The sequence below is a fragment of the Haliotis rubra genome, unplaced genomic scaffold, assembly GCF_003918875.1.
Source record: "Haliotis rubra isolate DU_JTF1 unplaced genomic scaffold, ASM391887v1 Scf51, whole genome shotgun sequence".
Classification (NCBI taxonomy): Eukaryota; Metazoa; Mollusca; class Gastropoda; order Lepetellida; family Haliotidae; genus Haliotis; species Haliotis rubra.
Window position 1 is genome coordinate 979694 of NW_025767202.1, and position 24299 is coordinate 1003992.

Consider the following 24299-nt stretch of genomic DNA (forward strand, 5'->3'; position numbering starts at 1 on the left):
TCCTGGCAGCGCGAGGTGGGTGTCAATATAATACTACTTACAATATTATTGTTGCCGACCACAACCTCACTTCCGAGGAAGAAATCGTTATGTTACAAGTTGTGTTATGGAAAATCTTTATGGTCATCAATCATATACATATTTTACTATAACTAGTAAGTAGTTTTGATTCTTTAACTTCCGTGAAGCGATCTGAACACAAGTAAGATATCGTTTCAGGCTTCCTGGCGCTAAAGCCGCACTCACAAACATAACCCATTTAGCACGAACTGCGGGATCCTGTGGAAATCTGTGCATGGTGACACCATCACCCGACCCCTAGGAGCAATTGGCGACAAAGCAGCGATTAGGCGGCATGTCGTCGTTCATGTCGAGAAATCATCAAAATGATGAGCGTGCTACACACTTTCTATACAACTAACTGAAAATCGTTCCTCATATGGCGTCACTGCAGTGCTCTGGCGACAGAGTTACGTAACCTGTCTGTGGTTTTAAGTTGGTGAGAGGAAGCAGGCGACTTTTTGGCCACTTTTAATCGCTCGGTATTAATTAACCACAAGTTTTAAAGAATAAATTTGGTGTTCCGCATAAGACTAACCACAAATCTTTCATATGTAATGGTTAAAGAGTAACAAAAACAGAGTTTAGTGGTTCTTTAAAAAGAATAGAAGCCAGACTTTAATGTGTTAGTTAGTTTACTCTGTTATGTTTGTACTGCAGTTTAAGTGAGTGAGTGAGTGAGTGAGTTTGATTTTACGCCGCTTTTAGCAATATTCCAGCAATATCACGGCGGGGGACACCAGAAATGGGCTTCACACATTGTACCCATGTGGGGAATCGAACCCGGGCCTTCGGGGTGATGAGCGAACGCTTTACCCACTAGGCTACCCCACCGCCCCTACTGCAGTTTAAGACCCCCATAATTCCACTGTGTATATGTTTTACTTGGGAAGATACAAGAAAATGAAGTATTATACAGTATTTTTAGGCAAATTGATTTTGTTTAATTATCTTGCCTGAACTTTCATCTCCAGACCAGTAAAAGACAAATTCATCTGAACAACTGATTCTTCTGGCACTTTTTTCTTCAAACGTTAAATATATATCAAATTAATAAATAAAGCTTAATTTGTTATAGCTTTTTGCATTTCCAATTTCGGCTCATGATATTCAACTCTCAGAACAATAAATCAAACTAAATTCTTTCGGAATGTACTCAGTCTTCAAACCAATGTCACACATTGGTAAAAGGGATCTTCACTCAGCAACAGCATCATTTCATCTTTTGGAAATATATTTCATTATTAACTAAGCAGATAGTGCCAACAGCTATGGTAGTTTTCACACCTGTGAATGTGGTAAGAGAGTATGACATTGTGTAGGATCATAAATTTCTGATGTCAACAACCTGGGTGACCTTGAACTTATTATCTAAAGGTCACCATGACATAGCTGGAATTGTGCTGACTTCGGTGGAAAACATGTTAGTTCACTCATTACATGTTATGAACAGATATTCAGTCCATACACAGGATAGGACTGGTCATCAACAATCAGTTGAGCACAGCTCCTAACTGCCTCTCCTTCGTCTGACACCCAAACATCTCATATCTGACTAATCCTCTAGAACATGTGAGAATTTATCAGCTGGGAACAATTTTCTCTTGAAAGTACCTGGTTGAGACTACCTAGTTGAGAAATCTTCAGCACCCAGTGCTACAGTTGAGCAGGATCAGGTAATTTGACTGAACATGTAACCATGGTAACTAATTGTTGGCCAGGTGCTAAGGAATGTTCACCCCTTTTTCACTTTTGGTATAATATGACAGGCAATATAATGTATAACAACCTGTTTATTATACATGTACAATGTTTCAGAAGGTGTTAATCATATATTCAACTTACTATTATCTGTAAGTACTGTCTTTCCACACTGTTCTATGCAGTATCATTATTATATAGAAGTTCTTCCTGATGGACAGAATGATCAGGGAGCTCACTTGTGTCTTTAACAGTGCAGGAATGTCCCCCATCCAGTAGCAGAGTTGCTGAAGGTCTCCATGTCCTTAGTTAGTTGTTGTCAAAGCATTGCCCGTTGTATTTTATTTTGTTATTGAGCAATAGTTTTCTTTTTTCAATTTTTTTAAACAAATAATCCAGTGGTCAAGATCATGAGCATTGATCTGTGCAACTGGGATGCAATGACATATGTCAACCAATCAGCAGGTGTGATGACCAATCTTGTGAGTCACCTCTTATGACAAGCATGGGCTGCTGAAACCCAATTTCGACCCGGATATTCGCAGAACAAAACGGATATATTCCAAGTTACTATGTCGCCCAAAGTGAATGCCTTTGCTATAATTGTTAAACCTGTTCAAGTCAGAATATGGCTGAAAAACTGCTGATGAGACTTAAAAGTTTCACTCACTGACTTGAGGTAATCCAGTGTGGTTTCAGGGTCTTGGTCTTTGTCAAGGATGATAAAATCTAGTCGTTTGTGTTCATTTTTTAGGTGATCCAGGATGGTTCTCAGGATCTCGCTAATATTACACGGGTGATGGATGGCAAAGTGCTAAGGCTCTGCGTTTCTATTAATTTGACGTGTAATACTGTCCTGTAAAACTGTCCTGTAATACTGTGCTGTAATACTGGCCTGTAATACTGTCCTGTAATACTGGCCTGTAATACTGGCCTGTAAAACGGTCCTGTAATACTGTCCTGTAATACTGTCCTGTAATAATGTCCTGTAATGCTGTCCTGTAAAACTGTCCTGTAATACTGTCCTGTAATACTGGCCTGTAATACTGGCCTGTAAAACGGTCCTGTAATACTGTCCTGTAATACTGTCCTGTAATAATGTCCTGTAATGCTGTCCTGTAAAGCTGTCCTGTAATACTGTCCTGTAAAACTGTCTGGAAGTGGAGTCAGTAGTCCTCCAGCACCTTAGCCAAACTTGGACCGATCCACCAGGTAAAGCTGTCCCAGTCTGTGTAGATTAAGCTGAAGGTTGGCGTGAAGGTTGTCCTGGCTGTCTAGGTAGTTATTCAAGGCCAAATGGCGAGTCAGAAACAGGTCCTCAAGCTCTCCTGAAACAAATCCATAAATATTTTGTGGGTCTGTCTGACTACTACAAATGTCACACTGTAAATAACCTATCAGATCAGTTTGCGTTTTTGTCATAACAAGTACCTGAGCGTATAGAAATCTGACACGCGACTTACAAAAACCTGACTGAGTTGAGCTTAGTTAGAGTTGTTCAAACAGGAGAGATTGAAGGCAGTCAGACACTATCATCATAATCACATTTCCAGTCTGTATTAGATCAGTCAGTAGTATAACCTTCTGTGCTACTAGGGGTGGGTATTGCAGAGAATTTTCATATTGCGATATATTGCGATGCGGAAGAATATATTGCGATATGTATTGCAATATATTGCAAGAATTATTTTTTTAGCAAAAACTATTTATAATCGAGTTAAAGCTTGATTATAAAGCAAAAACACAACAAAATCACTATGATTGATTAACCTTTAATAAAAACTTTTAATCATGACAAAATAAAAATGTAAGTAACATTTGGCACTAATGAAACAGGGAAAAGAACAATTAAAAAAACTGATATATCCGAAGATTTCCGAGTGTTATGAAGTTTTCCGAATGCATGTCAAAATACCGGTTTTCGATCAGCGTATCGCAATACATATCGTTTTCATGTCTTAACCGGTAAATACCGGTAAACCGGTTATATTGAGCAGCCCTATGTGCTACAGTGTTTAATCCTTCTAGATCACTATGTGAAACCCTTCTCCACTTCAGTTTTCCCATTTCAGATAGCTATTTGAAATCCACCTCAACTTCAGTTTTCCCCTTCTAGACCACTGTGTGAAACCCTTCTCCACTTCAATTCCCCCTTCTAGATCGCTATGTGAAATCCTTCTCTTCTTCAGTTTTCCTCTTTTAAACTGCTTCGTGAAATCCTTTTCCAGTTCACTTTTCCCCTTCTAGGCTGTGACGTGTAAACCTTCTCCACTTAAGTTTTCCCTTTGTAGACTGATATATTTCCATTCAACTTAAAGGTCACATGCAACCAAAATCAAACATAATTAAAACACAATTATCACTTCTTCATGACATATAATATGCATTGCTGATTGATTGCTGTATGAAAAAACAAATAAACAAAATTATAAGCGTATAATCGCAAATCAAAAGTGCAATATTTTGTACTTAGGTTTACCTCCCTCGAAGCGAAGCAGCGGGATACCGAACCCAGTCAGAGCGGGTGGGTGTGCACTCAAGTGTAACGGCTGGTTCATTAGCAGATGCCGCCTTCGACGGCTCATTGTGTGTGTATATATAGAGATGTTGGGTTTTGTAAATACATGCTCATTTTTTGTGTATAACATTTTGCAATCAACAGACATCATAACATGTCATGTGTTCAAGTATCACACCTGCCTGTCTGTGTAATTACATAATGTGACAGAGACCGAACTTCGGGCCATAAATCAATGAGTTTTGTTTATGGTGTATAGCCTGATTGGTGTTAAGTTCAAATTGCATGTGGTCAGTGATCGCGGTTGTGTATTGAATATTGTCATTAGCAGACAGGCAGGCAGACACATAGGTGTCAATAAAACAAGACATTGAGTTTTGTCTGTGACAACGACATATCTATATCACAGTTAGAAATTGTGTCAGCTAAATAATGACATTGCTTTTAAGTATCGAACTGAGAAAGTGACTTGGTAAGAAGAAGCGTGTGGTGAAATAGACAAATGAAATTATATAAACAGTTTATTTACTGTCATAACATATAAAAGCTTCGCCTGTGAGATATCAACAAAACATTATGAAAATAGCTCACACCAAAGCCTTCACCGAGTATTCACCAGACAGCCAGCTTCCAAGTTCGCGAACCTATTTCACTGCGCCGCGTGCTATGGCGCAGCCCAGCTGTTGAAACCCGTATTCCCCAAGAAAAGTCTGGGGAAAATTAGTGAAAGCGTTTGAACTCTCGATTTACGCGCGTTTTTTTCATCGCGTTATTTTCAACTTTATAAGTTGAATTTGCATTTTGACGATTTGTTTCGGTAAGTCCATACCGAAAGGTATCAGAATCTACAAAGTTGTGTTTTACGTTGCATGTGACCTTTAAGTTGAACATCCCCACCTCCACGATTGCAGAGAAAACCTTCAACCCCATCAGAAACATCGTGGACAGCATGAAGCTGACACCCAACCCAGAGAAGGAGATGATAGCCCTGTCAATTGGTAGGACAGTAGAAAAGTGAAAACAATTAGGAGATAAACATCATGTGTTGGCCAATTTCCGGGTGTTATTGAGTATTTGAAGCACGGGAATATTTCATTTGAAACCTCCGGCTATATCATTTGAAACCTCCGGCTGATGCCGTCGGTTGCAAATGAATTCCTGTGCTTCAAATACTCTATAACACCCGGAAATTGGCCAACACATGATGTTTATCGACATTGTAAACACAAAAGTAAACCAAAAGTTCCACACACATTTTAGTGTCAGCACTCATTGACATCAAGAACAGCAGTGAAATCTCATAAGCCGGCCGTTTCAGCTGTCTCCCATGGTAGCATCTGGAACTGCTCACTTGTGATGTCTTTCGGACTGCTGCTGACGACGTAACAATACAATGGTGTGTGCAGTGTTTGTACGCATTAATACGCAGCGAATGGTTTTGCAATTTCTGGGAATCGAATACCATTCGATCATGTTTTTGAACTGATGAGATTAAAGACTTTTGGTTTACAATTGGTAACAACATCAGTAGGCCATCATTGAGACACTGCTACAACTTGTGTCCTAAATAGCCCTGCATCTAAAATTGTCCTTAGCAAATGTAGAGTTCTAGAAAATGAATTGCCATTTGTAAAAGGACAACAGATATATATTGGAATTATTAGTTAAAAGTTAACATTGCCGCTCAGGCCCATTGTAACCTATATTTAAGAAATACAGTTCACTCTCGAGTGCTTTAACGTTATAATAGTTCAGGGCGAAAGTGTGCTTTATTACACTATACATGGTGGTAGAGTGAACTGTATTTCTTTTCTAAGATGCCAAATTTAATACTTTCTAAGGATAATTATGATTAATTTAAGGCAGAAAACAAACGACAGTGTCGGTGACCTAAATTAAGAATCCTCACACAGGGCTAACTGGCGCGCTGTTCTATTGATGTGTCTTCCCCCTACGTTAAAACGAACGTTACCAGAAAAAACCCAAATAATAACAGTTTGTTGACGGTTTACGTTCGGATTAAATATCTTCTCTGAATTATTTTAATTACATCTGTCATTAGCGTAAACCATATGGGGCAATATGAACGTCGCATTTCTACTACCAACGTAAGTTTCGATCAGTACATCCAGATGAAGCTGAGTAGTCAAGCGACATTCCACGATTGCATTGTGGGAATGTAAACATTGCGAACGTGACCGTGTCGCTGAAAACTTGTGAGTCGAATTGACACATTTTAATTGTCGTAAAACATAAACGTAATGTTACCACCAGTGATGATAGCTGCGTGAAGCAACTGCAAACCAAGAAACGGGATGCAACGGAGTAGTTTACTGTAGGAGGCTGTACGAGGCAATGACAACTGACATGCATCATGACGTCGCTTACATTGTGACGTAATGTAAAATAGTTTGATTATGAAGGGGCACACTAGAATGGATAACGTCATTCAATTGTTACGTCATCAAAAAACTATACCTTTATTGTTTGATAATGTATTTTTTTTTTATTGTTCTAACCTCTAGGCATCTTAGAAATCATAATAAGCATTTCAGTTCACAGATGTAAAGTGCTCCTAATGTCTCTTATTTTTATCATCTGCCTTGACATGCTTGCAAATTACAACAAATACAATATTTTTCATAGCATTCAACATGTTTGAAATAGCAGTAGTAAATGAGGCACATAACATCAGAATCATAATTCATATGAGTTTATGGGACATGGTGCCATTGCATGAAGGAAACATGAGCTGCTGGGTTTAGAGCAACATGGAATATCAATAATGAAACTGGAGCCAATGTTTATAAACATGTTGGCAATCATCGACATGATCATAACCAAACTTCCAATCTGCTCAAGCTGTTTCAGCGTTCCAATCTAGCACATGGGAGACAGCTAGCTATATTTTGCATTCTACCATGGCTACGTGAAATGCTCGATTTTGACTGGTCAATCAATAAAATTAGACGCTATCAATTTTGGGTTGAAAATTCATCTGATTTCATGACCGCTTCACTGCGCACATATACAACACTGCCGCATCAGCTTGACCACCAACATGGCTAATATCAACACGACAGATGTGATGGAAATGCTGATAAAACATTTATTAAAACTCGAAAAATAAATTATTATATGATTTTTCCTCCACAATTATTAGGGAACCTCACTATCATATAACCTTCAATAATAAAAATATTCAATTACAATACACAGCCCCAAACATAAACAAACAATCTCTAACATATAAATCAGAAAGCCTTGTAAATTTCATCCCTATCTATACAAAATGTGCAGCAAATCCTTACTAAACATTTACCTACCTGGTAAATGGTATATTTGTTTCCGTTTAGAATCATAAGAATGGGAAATTTGCAAGATAACGGTCAGGCGAAACACAAAATTTATGCCACTCAAATTCCATCATGTCCCGTTGCATCGTTAAAAAAATTCATGTCAAAAATTGAACCACTAGAATTCTGCTCTCCCCACAAGGCTGTCACTGGTGGTGATCTATGTTCGTACACTTTGAAAAAAGGTTTGGCCACAATCCAGTCCCAAATGATGAAAACAATGTTCCAAGGAATCCCAAGTTAGTCGCATGTAAACAAAGCAGCACTGTCACTCTTTTCGTCGCATGCCAGAGTGGAGGCACCTACTGCCTTAGATGTAAATGAAATCATGATCCACACTCGCTGGTCATACAAATCTTTGAATAGTTACAGGTCGTAGGTCGATCAGAAAAGGATCTATTCTTTGATTCTGCAGGGTTCAGATTCGACAGTCAGTCAAGTATTTTCCACTTTCACTCAAGATGTAAACACTGGCTGTCCGACATTTCAAACTGTTGCATAACTGTCAACAACTACAGACTGCACTTCCAAGAAAAATAAGTAGGTCAGACGATTCCATTATGGTGTGGCCAGGGGGTTAGAGTAACACGGCACGCAAAACAATAGGCTGGTTTCGGTCGTGTGGAGTTGGTATTATATAAACCAAGCTTTTGGGTATTACATTATTGCATTTAATAAACAGTAGTTAGTTTTCTTTGGACAGAATATGATATATGTTGCAATGTTTAAAAAAATACGAATGGCACCTTCCACTCCCTTCACAGACGAGTTCAATTCGCCTCTCGCACCATGCCCGGATTTCGCAGTGTCTTCCGTGGAAGGAAAGAGTTTGATTTTAAATTGGTTATGGTAGAATAGAGATAAACGTATTGTGTTGGAAAATTAGATGAATGTTAGGCAGAATGTCAGGCAGAATTTCATTTGGAACCGAACGCATAGTGTGAGGTTTCAAAGGATTAATTTAGAGACTATCAATTCTGCCTAACACTCATCTAATTTTCCAACACAATATGTTTATCTCCTAAGTCAGCAGACCAACATTCGCACAAAGCTAGATATTATAAAGAATAGCTTCGTAGCAAAACAAATTCTGTTTTTCGTCTCGAACCAAGTCAGCAGACCAACAATCGCTCAAAGCTAGATATTATGATGATTAACTTCGTAGCAAAACAAATTCTGTTTTTCCTCTCTAACCTATTCTATTTAATTACCTCTTTCAAGCATATGAAAATCTGAACAGGATTACTATTGGTTGACCATGATAATTTAGAATGCTACTATAGATTTACAATGTAGAACACTAGAAGTTGGTGCAGGGTTAGACTTGCTCCAAGGCTGTACTAAATGCTGGGTTCGTGGATGTATACTAATTCTATTCTTTAGAGAGGCAAGTCTAGATAAGTGGACAGTACATCTAAGGACCCCAGTCTGTTGTTTATTACTTTTTAGAAATTATCATTTAAACTATTAATGTTAATCTTCGAGACTTGTGCAAGTCTAGTGCAGGGTTAGAGTTACATATGGTATGGCACACATCGGCAGAGTGTTTTAGGTTCCTGGACAACAGTCGTCTGACATGGCCTACTTAATAAACTGAATAAACAAGCAGCATGCTGGAGGACCGGTTCATCTTTCACCCCTGCCATAGTTGGTGTATATGTCATCAGGCTTAATATAAGAAGACAAACCAACAAGCACTAAGCAATCTGTGTGAGAAATAGTGCCTGCAGCATGAGCAAGGATAGCAGTTTCAAGGCTGTTTTAATTACCTGTTGTACATCAAACTAGGCAGGGCTAAACATACAACAGAAGCAGAGGTACAGAAGCTCACCTTTAACACATATAAAATTGAGTTGTTCATGTCTGTCAAATGTGTCTATCAGATATCTGTAAGTGACTCTTTGACTGATAGTGTCTAATGTTGCATGAGACCCACCTGTGTTTGTTTGACTGTCAGTGTGTGTTTGCAGGAGGAGCCCGTGTTTTTTGTGTGACTCCTAGTGTCTGATGTTGCAGGAGACCTCTGTGTGACTCCTAGTGTCTGATGTTGCAGGGAGACCCACCTGTGTTTGTTTGACTGTCAGTGTGTGATTTGCAGGATGATCCTGTGTTGTTTTGTGTGACTCCTAGTGTCTGATGTTGCAGGAGACCCCTCTGTCTGTGTGACTCCTAGTGTCTAATGTTGCAGGAGACCCACCTGTGTTTGTTTGACCAGTGTGTGTTTGCAGGATGAGCCTGTGTTTTTGTGTGACTCCTAGTGTCTGATGTTGCATGAGACCCACCTGTGTGTTTGTTTGACTGTCAGTGTGTGTTTGCAGGAGGAGCCTGTGTTTTTGTGTGACTCCCTAGTGTCTGATGTTGCATGAGACCCCTCTGTGTGACTCCTAGTGTCTAATGTTGCATGAGACCCACCTGTGTTTGTTTGACTGTCAGTGTGTGATTTGCAGGATGAGCCTGTGTTTTTTGTGTGACTCCTAGTGTCTGATGTTGCATGAGACCCCGTGTGTTTGTGTGACTCCTAGTGTCTAATGTTGCAGGAGACCCACCTGTGTTTGTTTGACTGTCAGTGTCTGATGTTGCAGGATGAGCCTGTGTTTTGTGTGACTCCTAGTGTCTGATGTTGCAGGAGACCCCTGTGTTTGTGTGACTCCTAGTGTCTGATGTTGCAGGAGACCTCTGTGTGACTCCTAGTGTCTGATGTTGCAGGAGACCCTCTGTTTGTGTGACTCCTAGTGTCTGATGTTGCAGGAGACCTCTGTGTGACTCCTAGTGTCTGATGTTGCAGGAGACCTCTGTGTGTTTTTTGTGACTCCTAGTGTCTGATGTTGTAGGGAGACACCTCTGTTTGTGTGACTCCTAGTGTCTGATGTTGCATGAGACCCCTCTGTTTGTGTGACTCCTAGTGTCTGATATGTTGCATGAGACTCACCTGTGTTTGTGTGACTCCTAGTGTCTGATGTTACGCAGGAGATCCCTGTGTTTGTGTGACTCCTAGTGTCTAATGTTGCATGAGACCCTCTGTGTGACTCCCTAGTGTCTAATGTTGCATGAGACCCACCTGTGTTTGTTTGACTGTCAGTGTGTGTTTGCAGGATGAGCCTGTGTTTTTGTGTGACTCCTAGTGTCTGATGTTGCAGGAGACCCCTCTGTTTGTGTGACTCTAGTGTCTGATGTTACGGGAGATCCCTGTGTTTGTGTGACTCCTAGTGTCTAATGTTGCATGAGACCCCTCTGTGTGACTCCTAGTGTCTAATGTTGCATGAGACCCACCTGTGTTTGTTTGACTGTCAGTGTGTGTTTGCAGGATGAGCCTGTGTTTTTGTGTGACTCCTAGTGTCTGATGTTGCAGGAGACCCCTCTGTTTGTGTGACTCCTAGTGTCTAATGTTGCAGGAGACCCCTCTGTTTGTGTGACTCCTAGTGTCTAATGTTGCATGAGACTCACCTGTGTTTGTGTGACTCCTAGTGTCTGATGTTACGGGGAGATCCCTGTGTTTGTGTGACTCCTAGTGTCTGATGTTGCAGGAGATCCCTGTGTTTGTGTGACTCCTAGTGTCTGATGTTGCAGGAGACCTCTGTATATTTTGTGACTCCTAGTGTCTGATGTTGCAGGAGACCTCTGTATTTTGTTTACTCCTAGTGTCTGATGTTGCAGGAGACCTCTGTGTGACTCCTAGTGTCTAATGTTGCATATGAGACCCACCTGTGTTTGTTTGACTGTCAGTGTGTGTTTGCAGGATGAGCCTGTGTTGTTTTTGTGTGACTCCTAGTGTCTGATGTTGCAGCAGAGACCCCTCTGTTTTGTGTGACTCCTAGTGTCTAATGTTGCATGAGAGACCCACCTGTGTTTGTTTGACTGTCAGTGTGTGTTTGCAGGGGATGAGCCTGTGTTTTTGTGTCCACTCCTAGTGTCTGATGTTGCATAGGAGACCCTCTGTTTGTGTGACTCCTAGTGTCTGATGTTGCAGGAGACCTCTGTGTGACTCCTAGTGTCTGATGTTGCAGGAGACCCTCTGTTTTGTGTGACTCCTAGTGTCTGATGTTGCAGGAGACCTCTGTGTGACTCCTAGTGTCTGATGTTGCAGGAGACCTCTGTGTTTTTGTGACTCCTAGTGTCTGATGTTGTAGGAGACACCTCTGTTTGTGTGACTCCTAGTGTCTGATGTTGCAGGAGACCCCTCTGTTTGTGTGACTCCTAGTGTCTAATGTTGCATGAGACCCCTCTGTTTGTGTGACTCCTAGTGTCTGATGTTACGGGAGATCCCTGTGTTTGTGTGACTCCTAGTGTCTAATGTTGCATGAGACCCCTCTGTGTGACTCCTAGTGTCTAATGTTGCATGAGACCCACCTGTGTTTGTTTGACTGCAATTATGGTGTGTGTGTTTTGCAGGAGGAGCCTGTGTTTTTGTGTGACTCCTGAGTGTCTGATGTTGCAGGAGACTCCCTCTGTTTGTGTGACTCCTAGTGTCTAATGTTGCATGAGACCCACCTGTGTTTGTTTGACTGTCAGTGTGTGTTTGCAGGGAGGAGCCTGTGTTTTTGTGTGACTCCTAGTGTCTGATGTTGCAGGAGACCCCTCTGTTTGTGTGACTCCTAGTGTCTAATGTTGCATGAGACTCACTGTGTTTGTGTGACTCCTAGTGTCTGATGTTGGGAGATCCCTGTGTTTGTGTGACTCCTAGTGTCTGATGTTGCAGGAGACCCCTGTGTTTGTGTGACTCCTAGTGTCTGATGTTGCAGGAGATCCCTGTGTTTGTGTGACTCCTAGTGTCTGATGTTGCAGGAGACCTCTGTGTGACTCCTAGTGTCTGATGTTGCAGGAGACCTCTGTATATTTGTGACTCCTAGTGTCTAATGTTGCATGAGACTCACCTGTGTTTGTGTGACTCCTAGTGTCTGATGTTACAGGGGAGACCCCTGTGTTTGTGTGACTCCTAGTGTCTGATGTTGCAGGAGACCCCTGTGTTTGTGTGACTCCTAGTGTCTGATGTTGCAGGAGACCTCTGTGTGACTCCTAGTGTCTGATGTTGCAGGAGACCCCTGTGTTTGTGTGACTCCTAGTGTCTGATGTTGCAGGAGACCTCTGTGTGACTCCTAGTGTCTGATGTTGCAGGAGACCTCTGTGTTTTGTGACTCCTAGTGTCTGATGTTGTAGGAGACACCTCTGTTTCAATGTGACTCCCTAGTGTCTGATGTTGCAGGAGACCCTCTGTTTGTGTGACTCCTAGTGTCTAATGTTGCATGAGACCCCTCTGTTTGTGTGACTCCTAGTGTCTGATGTTAGGAGATCCCTGTGTTTGTGTGACTCCTAGTGTCTAATGTTGCATAGAGACCCCTCTGTGTGACTCATAGTGTCTAATGTTGCATGAGACCCACCTGTGTTTGTTTGACTGTCAGTGTGTGTTTGCAGGAGGAGCCCGTGTTTTTTGTGTGACTCCTAGTGTCTGATGTTGCAGGAGACCTCTGTGTGACTCCTAGTGTCTGATGTTGCAGGAGACCCCTGTGTTTGTGTGACTCCTAGTGTCTGATGTTAAGGGGAGATCCCTGTGTTTGTGTGACTCCTAGTGTCTGATGTTGCAGGAGACCCCTGTGTTTGTGTGACTCCTAGTGTCTGATGTTGCAGGAGACCCCTGTGTTTCTGTGTGACTCCTAGTGTCTGATGTTGCAGGAGACCCCTGTGTTTGTGTGACTCCTAGTGTCTGATGTTGCAGGAGACCCCTGTGTTTGTGTGACTCCTAGTGTCTGATGTTGCAGGAGACCTCTGTGTGACTCCTAGTGTCTGATGTTGCAGGAGACCTCTGTATATTTTGTGACTCCTAGTGTCTGATGTTGCAGGAGACCTCTGTATTTTGTTTACTCCTAGTGTCTGATGTTGCAGGAGACCTCTGTGTGACTCCTAGTGTCTGATGTTGCAGGAGACACCTCTGTTTGTGTGACTCCTAGTGTCTGATGTTGTAGGAGACACCTCTGTGTTTGTGTGACTCCTAGTGTCTGATGTTGCAGGAGACCCAACTGTGTTCGGCAACCTCCCAGACCCTGAGGTGGCAGAGGAAGCTGTGATTCAGGCAGTAAAGGGACGGAAGTCGAATGGTTATGGTCCATCTGTAGGTGAGACAAAACTCATGTTTCTTTCAGGCACAGAAGAGATGTTCCTCCCTTACAGACATTTTGCCGTATATTTATGTATGGTGTATAGGTTCTCAGATCCCATTTTGGAATACATACATTCATTAAGAATTACCAAGCTGTGTGTCCATGACTTACATCATTACCTTATAGTACAGATGATACCTCTCTGTACAAAATCATCAATGTACTATTACTATGATCAGATGTGTGTCCTCTTGTCTTCGGGGAGGTCGGGTAGCCTAGTTTTTAAAGCATTTGCTTGTCACGCTGAACACCCGGGTTTGATTCCCCACATGGGCACAGTGTGTGAAGCCCATTTCAGGTGTCCCCCACCATGATATTGCTGGAATATTGCCAAAAAACGTTGTAAAACTAAACTCACTCACTCGTCTATCGCGATATTATTACACCTCCATTCCAGTTGTGTCAGGTGAACCATTAGCTAAATCCATCTCAAGACAGCATGACTGGACTTTGACCACCCAGTCTGAATTGGGCCAATCAGGGGTCATGTTTCTGAAACTATTTGACTTCTTTTCCTTAGTTCACAAATTTTGATCTCAGGAAAAGAAGTCTGTCACAGTAATCTGCTGTGCCCTAAATAATACACTTGTATAGGTAAAGTTGCCATGGCAGTCAGGTTCAACACAATGTGTAACATATCTACAACAAATATCTAGTAATGTCATGTTTGTGTATTCAGAGCTTCTTGATTATTGCATCTTGACGTGATGCACCTAAAATGTTTTCCTGTCAGATGCAGTGTGCGAAATAGTTTCCAAACGTTGCTAGCCAGTGAAAATTTACTGGCCAGGCGGGCCAGTGACTGTGGAGAGTTGCTGGCCCGACTGAAATTTTTACTAGCCATGGGTGAGCGGGCCAGTCCCTATTTTGCACACTGGTTGGACATCTTTTGAAGTGTCCTTAAATCTGCATGCAGAGGGGCATCATCAGGGAAATAGGTCCAAGTTTTGTGGGATTACATGTCTGTCTTGCTTTAATTCTTTTTTCAACATGGTCTGCAAAGGATAAAAATTAACTAACCATGATTTGTTACAGGGGAGTTTAATTAAATGACAATTTTAGGCCTGATCACGACATGTTACACCACACTTTAGCTTGATACAATGAACCTTTCAACCTTTCAACATGAAAAAGCAAATGAATTGCTGCCCCAGTTTATTTCAACCCCCCACTACTCACACTTACTGTCACCCCTCATCCCTACACCCGCACCCCTGACACCTCTCACACCCTACACTGTCACCCCTACACTGTCACCCTGCACCCGCACCCCTGTCACCGGCTCATCCCTACACACCCTCACCCCTGTCAATCCTCACCCCTTCATCCCTCCTCCCTACACCCTCACCCTATCCCTCACCCCTTCACCCCTCATTTCTACATCCTCACCCCTGTCAATCCTCACCCCTGTCAACCCTCCTCCTCACCTACACCCTCACCCCCTCACCCTCACCCCTTCACCCCATCTTCCCTACACCCTCACCCCTGTCACCCCTCATTTCTACATCCTCACCCCTGTCAACCCTCACCCCTGTCACACCTCACCCCTGTCAACCCTCGTCCCTACACCCTCAGCCCTTCATGCCTCCTCCCTACACCCTCACTCCTGTCTCCCCTCATTTCTACATCCTCACCCCTCACCCCTGTCAACCCTCCTCCCTACACCCCTCACCCCTACATCCTCACCCCACCACACCCCTCCTCCCTACACCCCTCCTCACTGCACCCTCTCCCAACTACACCCTCAGCCTTCATCCCTTCACCCTTACCCCACCTCCTCCTACACCCTTACCCCTTCACCCTCCTCCCTACACCCTCACCCCTTCACCCCTCCTCCCTACACCCCTCACCCCTTCATCCCTACACCCCTCACCCCTACACCCCTCACCCCTGTCACCCCTCATCCTACTCCCTCACACACACACACATACACACACACACACACACCTCATCCCTGAAATAGTAATGAGATTTTGTGTTGCAGGTTGCAAGATGGCGAGGGAAGCTGTAGCTAAACACATCTCCACTCCATCGTCCCCAGTAACAGCACAGGTGAGCGATATCTCTTTCACACATCTACTGGAATGTATATTCCCATTACTGTACTAGAACTGAATTAAAAATGGGATTTATTTTGACAGAGACATTTTGTTTTTGATCAGATGCAATATGTGTCACGTTTCCATGTTTCCTATATAAACATTATTTTTTTGTGCAAATAGAAACCATTATATTTGTAATATACTTGGTTTATACACAAGAAAATGAAACATGATATATTTTTATAATCAAAAATTTAATATATTTTCAGCATATTGTCTTTTGGCCTAATTAAAAGTAGCCAGTGTGTCACCTTTGGTGTGATAAGTAGCCAGTAATTTAACTTAACAGTGATAAGCAGCCAGTAATATAACTTACTAGTGATAAGTAGCCAGTAATATAACTTACTAGTGATAAGTAGCCAGTAATATAACTTACTAGTGATAAGTAGCCAGTAATATAACTTACCAGTGATAATTAGCCAGTAATATAACTTACTAGTGATAAGCAGCCAGTAATATAACTTACCAGTGATAAGTAGCCAGTATTATAACTTACCAGTGATAAGTAGCCAGTAATATAACTTACTAGTGATAAGCAGCCAGTAATATAACTTACCAGTGATAAGTAGCCAGTATTATAACTTACCAGTGATAGAAGTAGCCAGTAATATAACTTACTAGTGATGATAAGTAGCCAGTAATATAACTTACTGGTGATAAGTAAGCCAGTAATATAACTTACCAGTGATAAGTAGCCAGTAATATAACTTACTAGTGATAAGTAGCCAGTAATATAACTTACTAGTGATAAGTAGCCAGTAATATAACTTACTAGTGATAAGTAGCCAGTAATATAACTTACTAGTGATAAGTAGCCAGTAATATAACTTACTAGTGATAAGGCAGCCAGTAATATAACTACTAGTGATAAGTAGCCAGTAACATAACTTACCAGTGATAAGTAGCCAGTAATATAACTTACTAGTGATAAGTAGCCAGTAATATAACTTACTAGTGATAAGTAGCCAGTAATATAACTTACTAGTGATAAGTAGCCAGTAATATAACTTACTGAGTGATAAGAACTGGTAATGTAATATAACTTACTAGTGATAAGCAGCCAGTAATATAACTACTAGTGATAGAAGTAGCCAGTAATATAACTTACCAGTGATAAGTAGCTAGTAATATAACTTACTAGTGATGGCAGCCAGTAATATAACTTACCAGTGATAAGTAGCCAGTAATATAACTTACTAGTGATAAGTAGCCAGTAATATAACTTTACTAGTGATAAGTAGCCAGTAACATAACTTACCAGTGATAAGTTGCCAGTAATATTACTTGCTAATGATAAGTAGCCAGTATGCCAAAGTTTGAAGAGGAGCAGCCACCAGTGGTACCTTAGGGTTGCCTCTAATGTGAGCCTGTAAGCCAATTTAGGAGTGCCTCTAATTTGAGTAGTGCCTTGTAAGTCAATTTAAGAGTGCCTCTAATTTGAGGAGTGGCCTGTAAGTCAACTTAGGAGTGCCTCTAATGATGAGGAGTAGATTGTAAGTCTAATTTAGGAGTGCCTCTAATTTGAGGAGAGGTCTGTAAGTGAATTTAGGAGTGCCTCTAATGTGAGGAGTGTCTTGTAAGCCAACTTAGGAGTGCCTCTAATTTGAGGAGAGGCCTGTAAGTCAATTTAGGAGGGCCTCTAATGTGAGGAGCGGCCTGTAAGTCCATTTAGGAGTGAAAAGTAACCCTCTGTAACAAGTGAATAATAATGCAGTTACGAATAAGTTAGCAATGAACAGTTGACATTAAGGTAACTTACGATTAAGGTAACGTATGATTATGGCAACTTACGAATATTTTATTTTTGGAGGGACTGAAGCCAAAAGGCTCTCTTGCAGGTGAAAAGTTGCAAGTGTTTTGAACAGCGTATAAGTGCTGTGTTGTGCCTAAGATGTTTTGCCTCTGCTGATATCACATGAATTGTTTCATGGAGACATGGGACCAGTTCAAGGTTGTTTATATTTGGATGTTGTTCCAGGATATCATTCTGTGCAGCGGCTGCTCCAGTGCCCTTGACCTTTGCATCACAGGTTTGGCCAACCCTGGTCAGAACATCCTCATCCCAAGGCCAGGATTCTCCATCTACAAGACGCTGGCCGAGTCCCTTGGGATCACCATCCACATGTACGACCTGATTGTGAGTACTTCAATATCTCAACATGAAAGAGTTGCCGGCTTTCCTAATAAATTGTCAGAGTTACTTGATCAAGCTCATAAGTTATGTCCCTTAGTAGTGTCGGGATCTGGTTCCTATTTTACAAAGATTCAAAGTACTGAATATTTGTAGTGTTATGTTTGCCATGTGAAACAGGCCCATAACTGATTATGATTTGATCAATCCCCTTATAACCCCTATATACTACTGTATTACATTGAAATACATATCGGTGTGGTTGTCTTGTTTATCCCTCAAAGGTTAACGTAAATATGTGAATCTCTCCATCTAAGGTTCAGAGACTTCTTAGTTATTTGTCTTACTCATGTTCATAGTAGTCATATACAAGTAGTCATATCAAGTGTTTCCTTCTTCCTCTGATCCTGGGATGATCTTCCTCTGATCCTGGGATGTTCTGTCTCTGGTCCTTGGGTGTTCTGTCACTGATCCTGGGATGCTCTGTCACTCATCCTGGGATGTTCTGTCACTGATACCTGGGATGTTCTGTCTTTGATACCTGGGATGTTCCTGGGATGTTCTGTCACTGATACCTGGGATGTTCCCGGGATGTTCCTGGGATGTTCTGTCTCTGATACCTGGGATGTTCCTGGTATGTTCTGTCACTGCTTTAAACCTGGGATGTTCTGTCACTGCTACCTGGGATGTTCTGTCACTGATACCTGGGATGTTCCTGGGATGTTCTGTCACTGATCCTGGGATGGTGTTTCTCTGGTCCTGGGATGTTCCTGGTATGTTCTGTCTCTGATACCTGGGATGTTCCTGGTATGTTCTGTCACTGATACCTGGGATGTTCTGTCACTGATACCTGGGATGTTCTGTCTCTGATACCTGGGATGTTCCTGGTATGTTCTGTCACTGATACCTGGGATGTTCTGTCTCTGATACCTGGGATGTTCCTGGGATGTTCTGTCACTGATCCTGGGATGTTCTGTCTCTGATCCTGGAATGGTGTTTCTCTGATCCTGGGATGTTCCTGGTATGTTCTGTCACTGATACCTGGGATGTTCTGTCTCTGATACCTGGGATGTTCCTGGTATGTTCTGTCACTGATACCTGGGATGTTCTGTCACTGATACCTGGGATGTTCTGTCTCTGATACCTGGGATGTTCCTGGTATGTTCTGTCACTGATACCTGGGATGTTCTGTCACTGATACCTGGGATGTTCTGTCTCTGATCCTGGGATGTTCTGTCTCTGATCCTGGGATGTCCTTTTCTCTGATACCTGGGATGGTCTTTCTCTGATTGTTGGATGTTTAGTCTCTGATCCTGGGATGTTCTGTCTCTGATACCTGGGATGGCCTTTCTCTGATACCTGGGATGTTCTGTCGCTGATACCTGGGATGTTCTGTCTCTGATCCTGGGATGTTCTGTCTCTGATCCTGATCCTGGGATGTCTCTGACCTGGGATGTCTCTGATACCTGGGATGGCCTTTCTCTGATTGTTGGATGTTTAGTCTCTGATCCTGGGATGTTCTGTCTCTGATACCTGGGATGGCCTTTCTCTGATTGTTGATAGTCCTGATCCTGGATGTTCTGTCTCTGATACTGGGATGGCCTTACCTGATACCTGGGATGTTCTGTCTCTGATCCTGGGATGTTCTGTCTCTGATCCTGGGATGGCCTTTCTCTGATTGTTGGATGTTTAGTCTCTGACCCTGGGATGGCCTTTCTCTGATACCTGGGATGGTCTTTCTCTGATTGTTGGATGTTTAGTCTCTGATCCTGGGATGGCCTTTCTCTGATACCTGGGATGGTCTTTCTCTGATTGTTGGATGTTTAGTCTCTGATCCTGGGATGTTCTGTCTCTGATACCTGGGATGGTCTTTCTCTGATTGTTGGATGTTTAGTCTCTGATCCTGGGATGGTCTTTCTCTGATACCTGGAATGGTCTTTTTCTGATTGTTGGATGTTTAGTCTCTGACCCTGGGATGGCCTTTCTCTGATACCTGGGATAGTCTTTCTCTGATTGTTGGATGTTTAGTCTCTGATCCTGGTATGGCCTTTCTCTGATACCTGGGATGGTCTTTCTCTGATTGTTGGATGTTTAGTCTCTGATCCTGGGATGTTCTGTCTCTGATCCTGGAATGGTCTTTCTCTGATTGTTGGATGTTTAGTCTCTGATCCTGGGATGGCCTTTCTCTGATACCTGGGATGTTCTGTCACTGATACCTGGGGTGTTCTGTCTCTGATCCTGGGATGTTCTGTCTCTGATCCTGGAATGGCCTTTCTCTGATTGTTGGATGTTTAGTCTCTGACCCTGGGATGGCCTTTCTCTGATACCTGGGATGGTCTTTCTCTGATTGTTGGATGTTTAGTCTCTGATCCTGGGATGTTCTGTCTCTGATCCTGGGATGGCCTTTCTCTGATACCTGGGATGGTCTTTCTCTGATTGTTGGATGTTTAGTCTCTGACCCTGGGATGGCCTTTCTCTGATACCTGGGATGGTCTTTCTCTGATTGTTGGATGTTTAGTCTCTGATCCTGGGATGTTCTGTCTCTGATACCTGGGATGGCCTTTCTCTGATACCTGGGATGTTCTGTCGCTGATACCTGGGATGTTCTGTCTCTGATCCTGGGATGTTCTGTCTCTGATCCTGGGATGGCCTTTCTCTGATTGTTGGATGTTTAGTCTCTGACCCTGGGATGGCCTTTCTCTGATACCTGGGATGGTCTTTCTCTGATTGTTGGATGTTTAGTCTCTGATCCTGGGATGGCCTTTCTCTGATACCTGGGATGGTCTTTCTCTGATTGTTGGATGTTTAGTCTCTGATCCTGGGATGTTCTTTCTCTGATACCTGGGATGGTCTTTCTCTGATTGTTGGATGTTTAGTCTCTGATCCTGGGATGGTCTTTCTCTGATACCTGGGATGGTCTTTTTCTGATTGTTGGATGTTTAGTCTCTGACCCTGGGATGGCCTTTCTCTGATACCTGGGATAGTCTTTCTCTGATTGTTGGATGTTTAGTCTCTGATCCTGGGATGGCCTTTCTCTGATACCTGGGATGGTCTTTCTCTGATTGTTGGATGTTTAGTCTCTGATCCTGGGATGTTCTGTCTCTGATCCTGGAATGGTCTTTCTCTGATTGTTGGATGTTTAGTCTCTGATCCTGGGATGGTCTTTCTCTGATACCTGGGATGTTCTGTCACTGATACCATCTTCTTGTCTCTGATCCTGGTTCTCTGATCCTGGAATGGCCTTTCTCTTGATTGTCCTTATCTTCCTGGGATGGCCCTCTCTAATACCTGCCATATTTCCGGTTGTTGGAAATCCCTAGCGGCAAAAGATCGCTAACCTGCAATTATCTCCCTTCTTTCTATCAATCAGAACCGTGTTACATCGACTTAGATTCAATTTGACTAACATTGTTGGAAGCAAATGCGGGGCCACAAATGGCCCCCATCTGATATTGTGTTGATGGTCTTACACACAAGGCGTTTAATGGCTAGCTTGTCCGTTGTCAGCTTGATGGAGGCGCCATTGTCGCCATTACATGACTGAGTTCTGTCTAGAAGAAGCGTTTAGCATGATACCTGGGAAGGTTCTAGTTTTCCGAATTGTTCACGGAAATTAGTCGAGGATCCTGGGATGATCACTTTTTGAAATACCTGGGCTGGATTGCACAACTAAATCGATGCTTGTCTCCAATCCACGGGATGGCCTTGAACGCTCTGACACCAAGGGTGTTCTATTAGAACAGAGGTTATGTAGGAAGATATGATCTTCTTAACCTGGGACATTTCTTTCCAATATTGACTGGGTCTAAGCATGGACATTACATGATAATTATCTGTGAGGTATCTGTCTCTTCACAGCCAGAGAAGTCCTGGGAGGCTGACTTGGACCACTTGGAGCAGCTGATTGACGTCAACACCGCCGCCATCATCGTCACCAACCCCTCCAACCCCTGCGGCTCTGTGTACAGTCAGTGCCACCTGGAGGACATCCTAGCTCTGGCTGACAAGTACAAGCTGCCAATCATCGCAGATGAAATATATGAGCATTTTGTGAGTAAAGGTCTGAAAGGTTCAAGATCAAATTTCTTTGTTGGTGCTGTATGTTTAAGGATAATTATAAAGCATGTGTTCTTAGATGCTAAATACACACAATCTCATTCACTGACAGGCATTGTTTAGGACAGATGCTCAAATAGATTCCCGTCAAACCAAAGACCTACAGCTCTGCACAGATATGTGCTGCACTCTTAAATGACTTGACTTCCAGAGCCACTGGATATATAAAATATTGCAACACACAAGTAGAAGATAGATGACTGGTACAAGCTCACTTTGACCTCCTGTTCAAGTGTACAAAATTACACACATAATAATGGAACCCAATATTATCAGAGAACACACAGAAATTTTGTGAAATTGACATCCCCGAAAATCATTTTTTAACTCTTATTCAACATCACTGTTATCAGGCTGAAGGAGAAAGATTAGTGCAGAAAAAGCATTTGGTGAAAAATTACCTGTGGGATAAATAATAATTCTGAAATGATTTTTCCCTCATTTCAGAGCTGTAAACTTCATACAGATATTAAATTATGGATATTATAAAAAAACAATCTTAGTCTCTGTAAACTGGTTCAGCACCAAACCACAGTCAATAGGATTGATAAGATAAGGTTACACACCAAGTCAGGCTCAGCTACAAAGGTGACACTGTTCCCACAACTACATGTTCTGATAACACTTGGGGCGGTGGGGTAGCCTAATGGTTAAAGCGTTGGCTCGTCACGCCGAAGACCCGGGTTCGATTCCCCACATGGGTACAATGTGTGAAGCCCATTTCTGGTGTCCCCCGCCGTGATGTTGCTGGAATATTGCTAAAAGCGGCGTAAAACCAAACTCAGTCAGTCAGTCAGTCTGATAACACTTAAACAACAACAAAATACTCATTTGAAATGTCCGAAAATTCAGTTATCTGCACTATTTTCTGTTTCCTATGGACCAGGAATTTTTCATGCAAACATGAAACTAAGAATTACACTAGGCTGTGTTCAAATATTTCCTGTGTTCACAGGTGTTCCCGGGCCTGAAGTATCACCCTATTGCCTCCCTCACAAAGGACGTCCCTGTCCTCTCCTGTGGAGGATTGACTAAGAGGTGAGGATTATCAGTGTACTGCTGCTTCCCTTATGGGAAACATAAGGCTCCCTATTCATGGGCTTAGTCAGATGTGTTCAGAGTTGTCCCCCTTGCCCCAGTTGGATAACGTGAACTGTAGAAATCTAGACTTGCCACATTTTCTAGGAAAGATATCCGCCCGTAACCCCGTGTTTTTTTAAATCATTATATGACTAAGAATATATTCGCTTATGTTTTTTTTATAAACAGCCTATACCTAACCCTAAACCCTAACCCTAACCCTAAACCCTTGAAATAATCCTAAGGAATAGAATACATTTCAAGCGGGGGTTACGGGCGGAACTCTTACCATTTTATAGACTTGCATAGGCTTTCATGGATATATTTGCTTCAGGGTCTATGCTAGACTTGCATAGGCTTTCATTGATATATTTGCTTCAGGGTCTATGCTAGACTTGCATAGGCTTTCATGGATATATTTGTTCAGGGTCTATGCTAGACTTGCATGGGCTTTCATGGATATATTTGCTTCAGGGTCTGTATGACAAACTATGACATCAGTTAGGTAATACGTAACATCTGTTAACATTTTTGTATATGAGTCACTTGGGACTCAAACCACTGAAGCTTCCATCCCCCATGGAGCTCTGTCTCTTCATTCAGGGTACAGGGAGGATGTTGACCTAAGGCAAGGGGCCTGTGCCTGAGGGTTTGGGACCAGTTGACAGCAGTGTTACATGACTGTGTATACTTACAGGTATCTGGTGCCAGGCTGGAGACTGGGATGGATTGTCATCAACGACAGACACGATGCACTCACTCAAGTAAGTTGGTACCAATCTCCTGACTGAGGTTTTTAGAATGTTTTATTTCATTCTATAACAGGGGCACTGGGGTAGCCTAATGGTTAAAGCGTTGGCTCGTAACGCCGAAGACCCGGGTTCGAATCCCCACATGGGTACAATGTGTGAAGCCAATTTCTGGTGTCCCCCGCCGTGATGTTGCTGGAATATTGCTAAAAGAGGCGTAAAACCAAACTCAGTCAGTCATTCTATAACAGAAGATCCAGATTAGAATTGGTCTTCAACAACCCATATTGGTCACAAGAGGCAGCTAACATTATCAGGGTTCAGACTCGTTGCC

At 42.3% G+C, this 24299-nt stretch overlaps 1 protein-coding gene across 1 annotated transcript in view; it reads left to right on the forward strand.

The window, feature by feature from the left end:
* The first annotated feature begins 2333 nt into the window (after window positions 1-2333).
* The window catches only part of LOC124292185 (tyrosine aminotransferase-like), a 33938-nt gene continuing 11972 nt past the window's right edge, over window positions 2334-24299 (forward strand). Inside the window, exons 1-8 of the mRNA XM_046729237.1 lie at window positions 2334-2381; window positions 5163-5277; window positions 13638-13742; window positions 15772-15839; window positions 17868-18026; window positions 21879-22070; window positions 23092-23174; window positions 23914-23980. Coding sequence (XP_046585193.1) covers window positions 2334-2381; window positions 5163-5277; window positions 13638-13742; window positions 15772-15839; window positions 17868-18026; window positions 21879-22070; window positions 23092-23174; window positions 23914-23980 — 837 coding nt within the window. The remainder of the gene's footprint in view (window positions 2382-5162; window positions 5278-13637; window positions 13743-15771; window positions 15840-17867; window positions 18027-21878; window positions 22071-23091; window positions 23175-23913; window positions 23981-24299) is intronic.